We start from the raw sequence: 17,248 nt of genomic DNA on the forward strand, positions 1-17,248 counted from the left end.
GCCAGCTCCTGGCAGTAGTCACCCACAACACCATGGGCACTTAAATAGAGAAAAAAGACTGTAGGGTCTTATGTTTGGCTTCTACCGTAAAATGATACACCCCAGGGGAAATTAACAATTATTCCCATTGTTTATTTTTTTATTTGCTGAATTAATTTCAACTTTAGTCATCCAGGGAAGCAGTGATTTACACCGGCTAAATGAAAGTTGTAATGATGTGACAATACTGAGATCTGACAAAGGAGGGAGGGAGAGGGTGAGAGAAGGAGAGAGAGAGAGAGAGAGAGAGAGAGAGAGAGAGAGAGAGAGAGAGAGAGAGAGAGAGAGAGAGAGAGAGAGAGAGAGAGAGAGAGAGAGAGAAGGAGAGAGAGAGAGAGAATGAAGTAATGTGCCGGTGCTGTGTGCTCCAGCCGGGGGTCAGATGGTCGATCATGGAAACCATCTGGTCGGTTCCCTCTGAGCCACACACACACACATACACACACACACACACAGACACACACACACACAACCATCTGGCCTGGTCCCTCTGAGCCACACCAAACACAAATGATCTCTCAGAAAAAATATCCTATTCATTAATGCACGGCAGCTGCATGGACAAGCCTTACGCCATTTTTCCATGGCAACATCCTTTCTGTTTCAGGAGATCCCATTTAAGTTTTGGTAGCAACGTCCTCCACTGCCAGTGCTGGACACATTCATGTGTTAAATAGAAGGAATTATTGCTGAATTCCTGAAATAGAATCACCTCCTGTTCACTTGTGATTATATCAGGACTGGGGGGGAGTTCAGGGAGGCTGGGGTGTACTAGAGAGGGGAGGGAGTGAAGGGGGTGAGAGGAGGGATGTGAAGAGAGGGGTGTCCTGGGGAGGAGAGAGGTGAGGGGGGAATGAGGACAGAGGGGTAATGAGAGGGGTGAGGGGGTGATAGGACAGAGGGGTAATGAGAGGGTGAGGGGGTGATAGGACAGAGGGGTAATGAAAGGGTGAGGGGTGATAGGACAGAGGGGTAATGAAAGGGTGAGGGGTGATAGGACAGAGGGGTAATGAAAGGGTGAGGGGGTGATAGGACAGAGGGGTAATGAGAGGGTGAGGGGGTGATAGGAGATAGGACAGAGGGGTAATGAAAGGGTGAGGGGGGTGATAGGACAGAGGGGTAATGAGAGGGTGAGGGGGGAAGATAGGACAGAGGGGTAATGAGAGGGTGAGGGGGGTGATAGGACAGAGGGGTAATGAGAGGGTGAGGGGTGATAGGACAGAGGGGTAATGAGAGGGTGAGGGGGGTGATAGGACAGAGGGGTAATGAGAGGGTGAGGGGGTGATAGGACAGAGGGGTAATGAAAGGGTGAGGGGGTGATAGGACAGAGGGGTAATGAGAGGGTGAGGGGGTGATAGGAGATAGGACAGAGGGGGTAATGAAAGGGTGAGGGGGGTGATAGGACAGAGGGGTAATGAAAGGGTGAGGGGGGGTGATAGGACAGAGGGGTAATGAAAGGGTGAGGGGGTGATAGGACAGAGGGGTAATGAAAGGGTGAGGGGGTGATAGGACAGAGGGGTAATGAGAGGGTGAGGGGGTGATAGGAGATAGGACAGAGGGGTAATGAAAGGGTGAGGGGGTAATAGGACAGAGGGGTAATGAGAGGGTGAGGGGGAAGATAGGACAGAGGGGTAATGAGAGGGTGAGGGGGGGTGATAGGACAGAGGGGTAATGAGAGGGTGAGGGGGTGATAGGACAGAGGGGTAATGAAAGGGTGAGGGGGTGATAGGAGATAGGACAGAGGGGTAATGAAAGGGTGAGGGGGGTGATAGGACAGAGGGGTAATGAAAGGGTGAGGGGGTGATAGGAGATAGGACAGAGGGGTAATGAAAGGGTGAGGGGGGTGATAGGACAGAGGGGGTAATGAGAGGGTGAGGGGGGTGATAGGACAGAGGGGTAATGAAAGGGTGAGGGGGTGATAGGACAGAGGGGTAATGAAAGGGTGAGGGGGGGTGATAGGACAGAGGGGTAATGAGAGGGTGAGGGGGTGATAGGACAGAGGGGCGATGAAAGGGTGAGGGGGGGATAGGACAGAGGGGTAATGAAAGGGTGAGGGGGTAATAGGACAGAGGGGTAATGAAAGGGTGAGGGGGTGATAGGACAGAGGGGGTAATGAAAGGGTGAGGGGGGTGATAGGACAGAGGGGTAATGAGAGGGTGAGGGGGTGATAGGAGATAGGACAGAGGGTAATGAAAGGGTGAGGGGGGGTGATAGGACAGAGGGGTAATGAGAGGGTGAGGGGGAAGATAGGACAGAGGGGTAATGAGAGGGTGAGGGGGGGTGATAGGACAGAGGGGTAATGAGAGGGTGAGGGGGTGATAGGACAGAGGGGTAATGAAAGGGTTAGGGGTGATAGGAGATAGGACAGAGGGGGTAATGAAAGGGTGAGGGGGGTGATAGGACAGAGGGTAATGAAAGGGTGAGGGGGTGATAGGAGATAGGACAGAGGGGTAATGAAAGGGTGAGGGGGGGTGATAGGACAGAGGGGTAATGAAAGGGTGAGGGGGTGATAGGAGATAGGACAGAGGGGTAATGAAAGGGTGAGGGGGTGATAGGACAGAGGGGTAATGAGAGGGTGAGGGGGAAGATAGGACAGAGGGGTAATGAGAGGGTGAGGGGGTGATAGGACAGAGGGGTAATGAGAGGGTGAGGGGGTGATAGGACAGAGGGGGTAATGAAAGGGTGAGGGGGTGATAGGACAGAGGGGTAATGAAAGGGTGAGGGGGTGATAGGACAGAGGGGTAATGAAAGGGTGAGGGGGGTGATAGGACAGAGGGGGTAATGAAAGGGTGAGGGGGTGATAGGACAGAGGGGGTAATGAAAGGGTGAGGGGGTGATAGGACAGAGGGGTAATGAGAGGGTGAGGGGGTGATAGGACAGAGGGGTAATGAAAGGGTGAGGGGGTGATAGGACAGAGGGGGTAATGAAAGGGTGAGGGGGTGATAGGACAGAGGGGTAATGAGAGGGTGAGGGGGGTGATAGGACAGAGGGGGTAATGAGAGGGTGAGGGGGAAGATAGGACAGAGGGGTAATGAGAGGGTGAGGGGGGGTGATAGGACAGAGGGGTAATGAGAGGGTGAGGGGGGGGTGATAGGACAGAGGGGTAATGAGAGGGTGAGGGGGGGTGGGATGGGTGAGGCATGTAGCCACCTCAGGCCAGACCACACTGGCCAATGTGACAAAAACACCAGCCCTCAGTCATAACTTAAAGTGACCACTAAAATAACAGCACCAACGCACAGCCATGGAAGCAGCTGCCTTAGGAAAATCTCTCTCTCTCTCTCTCTCTCTCTCTCTCTCTCTCTCTCTCTCTCTCTCTCTCTCTCTCTCTCTCTCTCTCTCTCTCTCTCTCTCTCTCTCTCTCTCTCTCTCTCTCTCTCTCTCTCTCTCTCTCTCTCTCTCTCTCTCTCTCTCTCTCTCTCTCTCTCTCTCTCTCTCTCTCTCTCTCTCTCTCTCTCTCTCTCTCTCTCTCTCTCTCTCTCTCTCTCTCTCTCTCTCTCTCTCTCTCTCTCTCTCTCTCTCTCTCTCTCTCTCTCTCTCTCTCTGATCATCTACAGTCTCTTCAAAAGGTTGACCTAAGATCATGAGGCATTTAGAAGTGATATTTTTAAAGAATCAATGGGTGTAGCATTCATTTAAATGCTCAAAAATGGCTGTTAAATCATATGACGGTATCTCTGCAGGCTTCTGCGTGTGGACTAACTTGGATGGTGTGTTAGTATTACCTCACTGAGCTGTGGAGCTGTGTGGCTGGAGCTGTGGGGAGGAAACTGTGTGGCTGGAGCTGTGGTGAGGGAGCTGTGTGGCTGGAGCTGTGGTGAGGGAGCTGTGTGGCTGGAGCTGTGGTGAGGGAGCTGTGTGGCTGGAGCTGTGGTGAGGGAACTGTGTGGCTGGAGCTGTGGTGAGGGAGCTGTGTGGCTGGAGCTGTGGTGAGGGAGCTGTGGTGAGGGAACTGTGTGGCTGGAGCTGTGGTGAGGGAGCTGTGTGGCTGGAGCTGTGGTGAGGGAGCTGTGTGGCTGGAGCTGTGGTGAGGGAGCTGTGTGGCTGGAGCTATGGTGAGGGAACTGTGTGGCTGGAGCTGTGGTGAGGGAGCTGTGTGGCTGGAGCTGTGGGGAGGGAACTGTGGTGAGGGAGCTGTGGTGAGGGAGATGTGTGGCTGGAGCTGTGGTGAGGGAACTGTGTGGCTGGAGCTGTGGTGAGGGAGCTGTGTGGCTGGAGCTGTGGTGAGGGAGCTGTGTGGCTGGAGCTGTGGTGAGGGAGCTGTGTGGCTGGAGCTGTGGTGAGGGAACTGTGTGGCTGGAGCTGTGGTGAGGGAACTGTGTGGCTGGAGCTGTGGTGAGGGAGCTGTGTGGCTGGAGCTGTGGTGAGGGAGCTGTGTGGCTGGAGCTGTGGTGAGGTAACTGTGTGGCTGGAGCTGTGGTGAGGGAACTGTGTGGCTGGAGCTGTGGTGAGGGAGCTGTGTGGCTGGAGCTGTGGTGAGGGAACTGTGTGGCTGGAGCTGTGGTGAGGGAGCTGTGTGGCTGGAGCTGTGGTGAGGGAGCTGTGTGGCTGGAGCTGTGGTGAGGGAACTGTGTGGCTGGAGCTGTGGTGAGGGGAGCTGTGTGGCTGGAGCTGTGGTGAGGGAACGTGTGGCTGGAGCTGTGGTGAGGGAGCTGTGTGGCTGGAGCTGTGGTGAGGGAACTGTGTGGCTGGAGCTGTGGTGAGGGAACTGTGTGGCTGGAGCTGTGGTGAGGGAACTGTGTGGCTGGAGCTGTGGTGAGGGAGCTGTGTGGCTGGAGCTGTGGTGAGGGAGCTGTGTGGCTGGAGCTGTGGTGAGGGAGCTGTGTGGCTGGAGCTGTGGTGAGGGAACTGTGTGGCTGGAGTTGTGGGGAGGGAACTGTGTGGCTGGAAAGAGATGTGATCTGTCCTTCATGAGAGAGCCTCTGAACTGTGGAGACAGTCAATAACTTCAAATTCTCAGAGAAGCTGAAATGGTCTAACCACACGGACACCGTAGTGAAGAAGGCACGACGGCGACTCTTCAACCTCAGGATGCTGAAGAAATTCAGCCTGTCCCCGAGGGCCTTCACAGTGTTCTACAGGAACACCATCGAGAGCATACTGTCGGGCTGCATCACAGCCTGGTGCGGCAACTCCACTGCTGCGGACCGCAAGGCTCCTCAGAGGGCGATACGTGCAGACGAACGCACCATTGGGTGCACACTGCCTGACCTACAGGACAGCTACAACACCAGGTGTCACAGGAAGGCCAAGAAGATCACCAGGGACCCAAGCCACGCCCTTTTATCCCCACTTCAACCACTCAGACGCGGGCAGTACAGGAGCATCATGGCAAAAAAATGAAAGACTGGCCAATAGTTTCTACCCTCAGACCATCAGGCTGCTGAATAGCCACCCCTAGTCAGCTACCTGTTCCCCCCTCCCCCCTGCTACTCCCCCTATGGACATGTTGGTGCTCGAAGCCTAAGATTTTCACTGTACCCTGCAATCACACCTGCAACCCTGTACATGTGACTATTTAACCCTCTGAATCTGAACTGATGAACTACCTTTTAGAGAGACAGCAGGACCAGGAGATTGTCTTCTCCCAGTCAGGCTGTAAACGGACCTCTCTCTCTCTCTCTCTCTGGTTAAGACATGAATCCATAATGTCTTTAGATTTGAGCTTCTCTAAAGGAAATAAAAACAATTTGAACAGATCAATGGTTTATACCACCCTCCAGTTCTCCAATCCTTCATTAGAGAGAGACAATAAAAAGGCATCCTATTCCCTTTATAGTGCACTAAGCCCTATGGGTCCTGGTCTAAAGTAGTGCACTATAAAGGGAACAGGGTGTCATTTGGGACGCAGTATGGAAGCCAAACTACAAGCTATGCTACGGCATCAGGTGTTGAGTCATGTAGTAACTATGTCCCAGTAGTTCTGGGTTTGGGTCCAGTGGTGACACCACATGCCAGCCCCAGATTGACTGGCTGACTAAAATAGTCATCTGGTCATCTTAACGAGGTTAACGAGGCGTGATGAGAAGTCACTCTGAATAAACACCAGTCATCATGTCTGACTCGAAAACCGACATCTGCAGCGACTTGAGGAAAATGTCTTCAGAAAGGTTGTTCACGTTCTTTTTCTTTCAATTGGTATTTAATTCGAGTTTAGGATTGTGGAGTGTAAACTGTCATGAAAGATTTAGAGCAGTACATGCTCACCCAGACTGCAATAGAGCTTCTATGGACACATGATGTGTGTGTGTGAGTGTGAGAGTGTGTGTGAGTGTGTGTGAGTGTGTGTGTGTGTGTGTGTGTGTGTGTGTGGCTACTGACAGACAGAGTAGAGAGGTGTTTCTAACAGTTTACATGATCCCTTCTATCATACATCTACCTCCTCACAGACCCAAAATATCCCCCATGACAAATTGGGCACATGTAGCAGAAGAGTCAGCCATTAGGTATTGTGTTTACACCACACTCAAATAAACGGACTAACTGTGTTTGGGATCTCCAGTCAGTCCTTCAGTACCAGCTGTGGGTTTGGTCCTGTTCTGTTCCACTCTACTGTCAGCGGGTCAGGACAGAGGGAGAACCACTGATTACTGCTACATGGTGTGGTCAGGACAGAGGGAGAACCACTGATTACTGATACATGGTGTGGTGTGGTCAGGACAGAGGGAGAACCACTGATTACTGCTACATGGTGTGGTCAGGACAGAGGGAGAACCACTGATTACTGCTACATGGTGTGGTCAGGACAGAGGGAGAACCACTGATTACTGCTACATGGTGTGGTGTGGTCAGGACAGAGGGAGAACCACTGATTACTGCTACATGGTGTGGTCAGGACAGAGGGAGAACCACTGATTACTGCTACATGGTGTGGTCAGGACAGAGGGAGAACCACTGATTACTGCTACATGGTGTGGTCAGGACAGAGGGAGAACCACTGATTACTGCTACATGGTGTGGTCAGGACAGAGGGAGAACCACTGATTACTGCTACATGGTGTGGTCAGGACAGAGGGAGAACCACTGATTACTGCTACATGGTGTGGTCAGGACAGAGGGAGAACCACTGATTACTGCTACATGGTGTGGTGTGGTCAGGACAGAGGGAGAACCACTGATTACTGCTACATGGTGTGGTCAGGACAGAGGGAGAACCACTGATTACTGCTACATGGTGTGGTCAGGACAGAGGGAGAACCACTGATTACTGCTACATGGTGTGGTCAGGACAGAGGGAGAACCACTGATTACTGCTACATGGTGTGGTCAGGACAGAGGGAGAACCACTGATTACTGCTACATGGTGTGGTCAGGACAGAGGGAGAACCACTGATTACTGCTACATGGTGTGGTCAGGACAGAGGGGAGAACCACTGATTACTGCTACATGGTGTGGTGTGGTCAGGACAGAGGGAGAACCACTGATTACTGCTACATGGTGTGGTCAGGACAGAGGGAGAACCACTGATTACTGCTACATGGTGTGGTCAGGACAGAGGAGAACCACTGATTACTGCTACATGGTGTGGTGTGGTCAGGACAGAGGGAGAACCACTGATTACTGCTACATGGTGTGGTGTGGTCAGGACAGAGGGAGAACCACTGATTACTGCTACATGGTGTGGTCAGGACAGAGGGAGAACCACTGATTACTGCTACATGGTGTGGTGTGGTCAGGACAGAGGAGAACCACTGATTACTGCTACATGGTGTGGTCAGGACAGAGGGAGAACCACTGATTACTGCTACATGGTGTGGTCAGGACAGAGGGAGAACCACTGATTACTGCTACATGGTGTGGTCAGGACAGAGGGAGAACCACTGATTACTGCTACATGGTGTGGTGTGGTCAGGACAGAGGGAGAACCACTGATTACTGCTACATGGTGTGGTCAGGACAGAGGGAGAACCACTGATTACTGCTACATGGTGTGGTCAGGACAGAGGGAGAACCACTGATTACTGCTACATGGTGTGGTGTGGTCAGGACAGAGGGAGAACCACTGATTACTGCTACATGGTGTGGTCAGGACAGAGGGAGAACCACTGATTACTGCTACATGGTGTGGTCAGGACAGAGGGAGAACCACTGATTACTGCTACATGGTGTGGTGTGGTCAGGACAGAGGGAGAACCACTGATTACTGCTACATGGTGTGGTCAGGACAGAGGGAGAACCACTGATTACTGCTACATGGTGTGGTCAGGACAGAGGGAGAACCACTGATTACTGCTACATGGTGTGGTCAGGACAGAGGGATAACCACTGATTACTGCTACATGGTGTGGTGTGGTCAGGACAGAGGGAGAACCACTGATTACTGCTACATGGTGTGGTCAGGACAGAGGGAGAACCACTGATTACTGCTACATGGTGTGGTGTGGTCAGGACAGAGGGAGAACCACTGATTACTGCTACATGGTGTGGTGTGGTCAGGACAGAGGGAGAACCACTGATTACTGCTACATGGTGTGGTGTGGTCAGGACAGAGGAGAACCACTGATTACTGCTACATGGTGTGGTGTGGTCAGGACAGAGGGAGAACCACTGATTACTGCTACATGGTGTGGTCAGGACAGAGGGAGAACCACTGATTACTGCTACATGGTGTGGTCAGGACAGAGGGAGAACCACTGATTACTGCTACATGGTGTGGTGTGGTCAGGACAGAGGGAGAACCACTGATTACTGCTACATGGTGTGGTGTGGTCAGGACAGAGGGAGAACCACTGATTACTGCTACATGGTGTGGTCAGGACAGAGGGAGAACCACTGATTACTGCTACATGGTGTGGTGTGGTCAGGACAGAGGGAGAACCACTGATTACTGCTACATGGTGTGGTCAGGACAGAGGGAGAACCACTGATTACTGCTACATGGTGTGGTCAGGACAGAGGGAGAACCACTGATTACTGCTACATGGTGTGGTCAGGACAGAGGGAGAACCACTGATTACTGCTACATGGTGTGGTCAGGACAGAGGGAGAACCACTGATTACTGCTACATGGTGTGGTCAGGACAGAGGGAGAACCACTGATTACTGCTACATGGTGTGGTCAGGACAGAGGGAGAACCACTGATTACTGCTACATGGTGTGGTGTGGTCAGGACAGAGGGAGAACCACTGATTACTGCTACATGGTGTGGTCAGGACAGAGGGAGAACCACTGATTACTGCTACATGGTGTGGTCAGGACAGAGGGAGAACCACTGATTACTGCTACATGGTGTGGTGTGGTCAGGACAGAGGGAGAACCACTGATTACTGCTACATGGTGTGGTCAGGACAGAGGGAGAACCACTGATTACTGCTACATGGTGTGGTCAGGACAGAGGAGAACCACTGATTACTGCTACATGGTGTGGTCAGGACAGAGGAGAACCACTGATTACTGCTACATGGTGTGGTGTGGTCAGGACAGAGGGAGAACCACTGATTACTGCTACATGGTGTGGTCAGGACAGAGGGAGAACCACTGATTACTGCTACATGGTGTGGTGTGGTCAGGACAGAGGGAGAACCACTGATTACTGCTACATGGTGTGGTGTGGTCAGGACAGAGGGAGAACCACTGATTACTGCTACATGGTGTGGTGTGGTCAGGACAGAGGGAGAACCACTGATTACTGCTACATGGTGTGGTGTGGTCAGGACAGAGGGAGAACCACTGATTACTGCTACATGGTGTGGTCAGGACAGAGGGAGAACCACTGATTACTGCTACATGGTGTGGTCAGGACAGAGGGAGAACCACTGATTACTGCTACATGGTGTGGTGTGGTCAGGACTGAGGGAGAACCACTGATTACTGCTACATGGTGTGGTGTGGTCAGGACAGAGGGAGAACCACTGATTACTGCTACATGGTGTGGTGTGGTCAGGACAGAGGGAGAACCACTGATTACTGCTACATGGTGTGGTGTGGTCAGGACAGAGGCAGAACCACTGATTACTGCTACATGGTGTGGTGTGGTCAGGACAGAGGGAGAACCACTGATTACTGCTACATGGTGTGGTCAGGACAGAGGGAGAACCACTGATTACTGCTACATGGTGTGGTGTGGTCAGGACAGAGGGAGAACCACTGATTACTGCTACATGGTGTGGTCAGGACAGAGGGAGAACCACTGATTACTGCTACATGGTGTGGTGTGGTCAGGACAGAGGGAGAACCACTGATTACTGCTACATGGTGTGGTGTGGTCCAGGACCCAACTGTACTGGGCTGAGGAGAGGAGCAGCCATGCACACACACATCACAGGGTGAGAGCGGAGCTCTGTTGTCAGCGACTCTTTATCTAGTTCAGATGGGACAAGGCTGTGATGCTGTGATGTGGGCTGTGATTAGACAGCTGTGATCAGGACACCATATCCAATAGGAACAGCCAGCCAGTTATTCAGTCAGACAGGTCAACACCACAATAGGAACAGCCATCCAGGAAGGGATAGTGTTACAGTGTAATGTGTATCAGACAGGTGTTGTTGATGTGGGTTAGTCTGGGCTCCTCTGACTGGTCCTGTCAGGACACAAACAGCCAGCCACACAATAAGAACAGCCAGCCAGTCAGCCAGACAGACGGTCAGTCAGTAAACATACAGTCAGTCAGTTAGTCAACCAACCACAGAGGAGGGGGGAGGAGAGGGAGAGGAGGAGGGGGTAGGAGAGGAGAGGAGAGGAGAGAGAGAGAAGGAGGGGGAGGAGAGGAGAGGGAGAGGGGGGAGGAGAGGAGAGGGAGAGAGGAGGAGGGGGGAGGAGGAGAATGGAGGAGGAGAGAGGAGGAGTGATAGAGGAACAGTAGTGATAGAGGAAGGGTAGTGATAGAGGAATGGCAGTGACAGAGGAAGGGTAGTGAGAAGCGTAGGTACCTGTAGTGTGAGTCGTTTGACGGCGTCCCAGACGTGAGCGATCAGCTCCTTCATACGTTCCTCTGAGGTGGTCCAGGTCTCTGGAGAGGAAGGTATCACCTTCATAGGGATGGACAGAGGACGGGACTCTGAGAGAGAGAGAGAGAGAGAGAGAGAGAGAGAGTAGAGAGAGAGAGAGAGAGAGAGAGAGAGAGAGAGAGGAACATTTCTTATCTATGGAACAGTGAGACAGAGGAACATATATTTCCAATGGAACAGAGAGACATAGGACAATTCCTTATCTATGGAGCAGGTACACAGCCTTGTATATATGTAGAATATCCACATCACAGCCTTGTATATATGTAGAGTATCCACATCACAGCCTTGTATATATGTAGAGTATCCACATCACAGCCTTGTATATATATAGAGTATCCACATCAATAATTCTTCAGAGAGCCACTAATAGTCACAGAGCACCAGTAAGATCATAACACCACCAGTGGACGGGCCTTTATAGAGAAACATTCTTGACATCACTACAGAGCACCAGTAAGATCATAACACCACCAGTGGACGGGCCTTTATAGAGAAACATTCTTGACATCACTACAGAGCACCAGTAAGATCATAACACCACCAGTGGATGGGCCTTTATAGAGAAACATTCTTGACATCACTACAGGGCACCAGTAAGATCATAACACCACCAGTGGACGGGCCTTTATAGAGAAACATTCTTGACATCACTACAGAGCACCAGTAAGATCATAACACCACCAGTGGATGGGCCTTTATAGAGAAACATTCTTGACATCACTACAGAGCACCAGTAAGATCATAACACCACCAGTGGACGGGCCTTTATAGAGAAACATTCTTGACATCACTACAGAGCACCAGTAAGATCACTAACACCACCAGTGGGCCGGGCCTTTATAGAGAAACATTCTTGACATCACTACAGAGCACCAGTAAGATCATAACACCACCAGTGGATTGGCCTTTATAGAGAAACATTCTTGACATCACTACAGAGCACCAGTAAGATCATAACACCACCAGTGGATGGGCCTTTATAGAGAAACATTCTTGACATCACTACAGAGCACAAGTAAGATCATAACACCACCAGTGGATGGGCCTTTATAGAGAAACATTCTTGACATCACTACAGGGATCATAACATGAAGCACAACGTGTCCCTCTGTCCTTTAGCAACAGGCATTTTGCAACTCTGACTATGAAAACAGGACCCCAGTTCTTCTCTCTCCCCATATCTCCCTGCCTGCCTGGTCCTGGCCGGTATGTTTCCCATTACAAGTGGTTTACAATAAAATGAAGTGTTGTATATTCTGTTACAGCTGCACGCAGAGGCAGCAACTAACTTTTTAATAACCAACTGGGGTATTTGTTTTGGATGCAGGTCGCTGTTTATTTAAATATTTATCCGACTTCATTTGTTAGAGCGCTGTTGAAGCATGCTGCCAGACAGAGCAGACTCACTGGCATGGAAGGGTGGAGGGCTTGGGGTGGGTCGGCTTCATGCCTCTGTTTTACTCTCTCTCTTTCTCTCCATCTCTCTCTCAGCAGTACTGAGGCCTGTGGATTGGAGGCTGCCCACGGTAGGAAGTGTTGCTCCAGTCAAGGTAACAGTGGCGTAACGGTGGTGGAGGCTTTGTTTAGTCAGGGTGTGGTGTTGAGTCCCAACACACAGAGAGAACCATGACGCCTCATAAACCCTGAAGACACCAGAAGAGTCTGCAGCCTGGAGAGCACAGAGTTCTCTGTCTGGAGAACCAGGATGTCTAGGTTTAGTAACACAGAAAGCTCTCTGATGAATTCTGATGAACTCTCCCCGTCCTCCACCTTAACCCCAGACTACAGCCAACATCTACTAATCCCATATCAACTATAACTGGGTGGCAGGTAGCCTAACGGTTAAGAGCATTGGGCCAGTAACTGAAAGGTCGCTGGTTCGAATCCCTGAGCTGACTAAGTGAAAAATATGTTGATGTGCCCTTGAGCAAGGCACTTAACCCTAATTGCTCCTGTAAATTGCTCTGGATAAGAGTGTCGGCTAAATGACTCTAACATAAAATGTGCCACTCAGCGTCAGTCTCCAACGTGACAATATCTCCCAACGACACCAGAGTGGAGTTAAAAAAAGAAAAGTAGAGCAAGTAATACTGAAGGACAGCTTCTCTACCTAAAATACACTGGATAACATGACTGGATAACATGGCTGGATAACATGACTGGATAACATGACTGGATAACATGACTGGATAACATGGCTGGATAACATGACTGGATAACATGGATGGATAACATGGCTGGATAACATGACTGGATAACATGGATGGATAACATGGCTGGATAACATGGCTGGATAACATGGCTGGATAACATGGCTGGATAACATGGCTGGATAACATGGATGGATAACATGACTGGATAACATGGATGGATAACATGGCTGGATAACATGGCTGATAACATGACTGGATAACATGGCTGGATAACATGGATGGATAACATGGCTGGATAACATGACTGGATAACATGGCTGGATAACATGGATGGATAACATGACTGGATAACATGACTGGATAACATGGATGGATAACATGGCTGGATAACATGGCTGATAACATGACTGGATAACATGGCTGGATAACATGACTGGATAACATGGATGGGTAACATGGCTGGATAACATGGCTGGATAACATGGCTGGATAACATGACTGGATAACATGGCTGGATAACATGACTGGATAACATGACTGGATAACATGGATGGATAACATGGATGGATAACATGGCTGGATAACATGGCTGGATAACATGGCTGGATAACATGGCTGACTGGCCTGGACCTGGGGCTCATCAAGGCTCTTCTGGACAGAAATACCCTAATCTCCCTTTAACCCTCTCTCTCTCCCCTCTCAGACTGCAGACCTCTCATGTCTACCCATAACCATCTCTCTCTCCCCTCAGACTGCAGACCTCTCTACCCATAACCCTCTCTTCTCAGACTGCAGACCTCCCCTCTCTCTCTCCCCTCAGACTGCAGACCTCTCTACCCATAGCCCTCTCTTCTCAGACTGCAGACCTCTCCTCTCTCTCTCCCCTCAGACTGCAGACCTCTCTACCCATAGCCCTCTCTTCTCAGACTGTAGACCTCTCCTCTCTCTCTCCCCTCAGACTGCAGACCTCTCTACCCATAGCCCTCTCTTCTCAGACTGTAGACCTCTCCTCTCTCTCTCCCCTCAGACTGCAGACCTCTCTACCCATAGCCCTCTCTTCTCAGACTGTAGACCTCTCCTCTCTCTCTCCCCTCAGACTGCAGACCTCTCTACCCATAGCCCTCTCTTCTCAGACTGTAGACCTCTCCTCTCTCTCTCCCCTCAGACTGCAGACCTCTCCTGTCTACCCATAAACCTCTCTCTCTCCCCTGACTGCAGACCTCTCTACCCATTCCCCTCAGACTGCAGACCTCTCTACCCATAACCCTCTCTCTCTCCCCTCATACTGCAGACCTCTCTACCCATAACCCTCTCTCTATCCCCTCAGACTGCAGACCTCTCTACCCATAACCCTCTCTCTCTCCCCTCATACTGCAGACCTCTCTACCCATAACCCTCTCTCTCTCCCCTCATACTGCAGACCTCTCTACCCATAACCCTCTCTCTATCCCCTCAGACTGCAGACCTCTCTACCCATAACCCTCTCTCTCTCTCCCCTCAGACTGCAGACCTCTCTACCCATAACCCTCTCTCTCTCCCCTCAGACTGCCGACCTCTCTACCCATAACCCTCTCTCTCTCTCCCCTCAGACTGCAGACCTCTCTACCCATAACCCTCTCTCTCTCTCCCCTCAGACTGCAGACCTCTCTACCCATAACCCTCTTCATCGGAGGCCAAACTATCTCATTATTCCTCCCTACCGTTTACGGTTTTCTTTCTCCATCCACCATCATTACCTTGATAAATGATGGACTTTGTGAGAAAAATTTAAACTACATAAATAACTCTACAGTGAAAACATTATCCCTCGTACTAGAACAAAGCAGCCAATAAAAACTGCCTGACTTCCATCAAACTACCAGAGCCGGTCTGCTTCTCTCTGCCTCTCTCTCATCTCATACCGCATCATCAGTGTGACGTTACATCTCTCTCCCTCCCTCGTCTGATACAGTGGGTTCTGGTCATACAGGGAACAGCAGCGCTGGTTCTGTCTGAGTCCCAAACCGTGACCGCCACAAGACTCTGTTGTCTTCTGAAAGCACTCTAACATGAACAGTGACACCGTCTCCATATCCCTACTCTGGGCCATGGTTCCCAGTAAACACACACATCCTAAATCCCACCAGATCCCATCAGTTCAACAGCAAACAGACAGAAACAGGAACAAAGCTAATATTCCCTCCCAGTTGACCTTCCTAATGGCGCCAGATCAGAGTATATGTTTCTTAGCTAAAATTGCGCATGATTCTCTATCCTTGCATCCTCCCAGCGCCAGCAGCTAATTTTAGGATCTCGGAGGAAGCCGGTGAGGTCATCACTGGAGTAGACACTCTGTGGCATCATCCCAAATGCCACTCTATTTCCTAGTGCACTACCAGAGCTGTCAGAAGCAGTGCACTCTAAAGGGAATAGGGTGCCATTTGGGACGCGGCCTGTAACAATGAGAAGCTCTGGAGGCCTGCAATCCCAACCATTCCTGATGCCAACATTGCTCTCATTAGGACAATAAAGAAAATACTTAGGGCTAGTTTAGTGGTTAGCTTTATGGGATCCAATTAGTGGGGTAATTGAAGGGGCGTGGCCACATGGTCACCAAACTGACTGAGACCAAGGCAAAACAAGTTGTTTTCAAAGTCATCAATCTATAATCAGTTCTAGTAAAGAGTAATGGCAGGCTGACAGAACTACAAACATGAATACTTCTATGACGGGGTTTCTGAGGAACAACACTAACATTCCCCTGAGCTGACCTGGGTCAGGATAAAGTGGTCTATAATCTCCAAACTCTAATCTGGACCTTGAAGCCAGTTCCACTGCTTTTTTTTTCATTCTTCCTCTCTAATCAGGGACTGGTTTAGACCTGGGACACCAGGTGGGTGCAATTAATTATCAAGTAGAACAGAAAACCAGCAGTAGTCCGGACCACGTAGGGTCAGATTTGAATAACCTTGATCTATAATGTGCTGTTTATGCAATAGCAACCTTTGGTCTTCTTCTTACAGCGAAATAGGACAATATCTACAGTTTACCTATCTCTCTAACGGTCACAGAAGTCATGACATAAGCCCCACATCACAGAGCCACATAGAGGAACATATTAAACACTGTTGTGCTATAAATTGTGATCTTAGTCGCTTCTTAAGGCGTCAGCATGGTTCAATTGGGCTGGCGTCTAGCTGAACTGGGCTAGCAGAACTGGGCTAGCTAAACTGGGCTAGCAGAACTGGGCTAGCTGAACTGGGCTAGCTAAACTGGGCTAGCAGAACTGGGCTAGCTGAACTGGGCTAGCTGAACTGGGCTAGCTGAACTGGGCTAGCTGAACTGGGCTAGCAGAACTGGGCTAGCTGAACTGGGCTAGCAGAACTGGGCTAGCTGAACTGGGCTAGCAGAACTGGGCTAGCAGAACCGAACCAGTGTGCTCCCATACTCCCTTAAAATAACTGCCAATAGTACTGTTTGTCCATGTTGAGATGCCGTAGCCAGTAGACACTTCCTCAAAACAGTCAGAATGAATCTAAGTTAACTCATTAAATCTGTCATTCATTTTGATGGTTTTGCAGAGGAGATCTTAATTAGATGTAAAATTGCGTGACTAAGATGTTTGGTGCAGTATTTTTCACTGAAAATGATGAATGGCAACAAAGATGTATTGAAGAAACCCTACGGTTGGCCAATCACCGACGAAGGGGTGTAGACTTCGGTTCCGAACCTCGGCTTGCCTCCAGATTAAAGTCTAGTGTGCCCGAACAGCCGGAATAACCCTCACCGAAGTCCAAAACGAATAAAAACGTCACAAAATGGCTGGGAAGCATGTGGACACCTTTAGTCACATGTACTAAAAACAGAATAAAACCAACTTAATGTTAATGTCTAACTGGTCTCACTGGTCTCAGTCCAGCCAGTGGTGAAGAGGATCGGAGCAAGGCTTCACTACCCTATGATATCATCCAGCCTTCAGCTACTACTGGGGAAATGAAATAGATGTGTGTGTCTGTGTGAGTTGACCTACACATCCCCAGGCCCCTGGCAGAGCCCACGCTCAGTCCCTCCTGATTACCATAGAACTGTGGCTATGGGTCTGTGTGTAACAAAACAACATACTCTC

General features: G+C 50.3%; 1 protein-coding gene across 1 annotated transcript in view; it reads right to left on the minus strand.

Annotated features, from left to right (window-relative positions):
* LOC121585310 (vacuolar protein sorting-associated protein 13B-like) overlaps positions 1–17,248 on the minus strand; it is a 719,687-nt gene that overhangs the window by 351,730 nt on the left and 350,709 nt on the right. Inside the window, exon 22 of the mRNA XM_045226113.1 lies at positions 10,910–11,037. Coding sequence (XP_045082048.1) covers positions 10,910–11,037 — 128 coding nt within the window. The remainder of the gene's footprint in view (positions 1–10,909; positions 11,038–17,248) is intronic.

The sequence above is a fragment of the Coregonus clupeaformis genome, chromosome 17 (genome assembly GCF_020615455.1).
Source record: "Coregonus clupeaformis isolate EN_2021a chromosome 17, ASM2061545v1, whole genome shotgun sequence".
NCBI classification, from domain to species: Eukaryota; Metazoa; Chordata; class Actinopteri; order Salmoniformes; family Salmonidae; genus Coregonus; species Coregonus clupeaformis.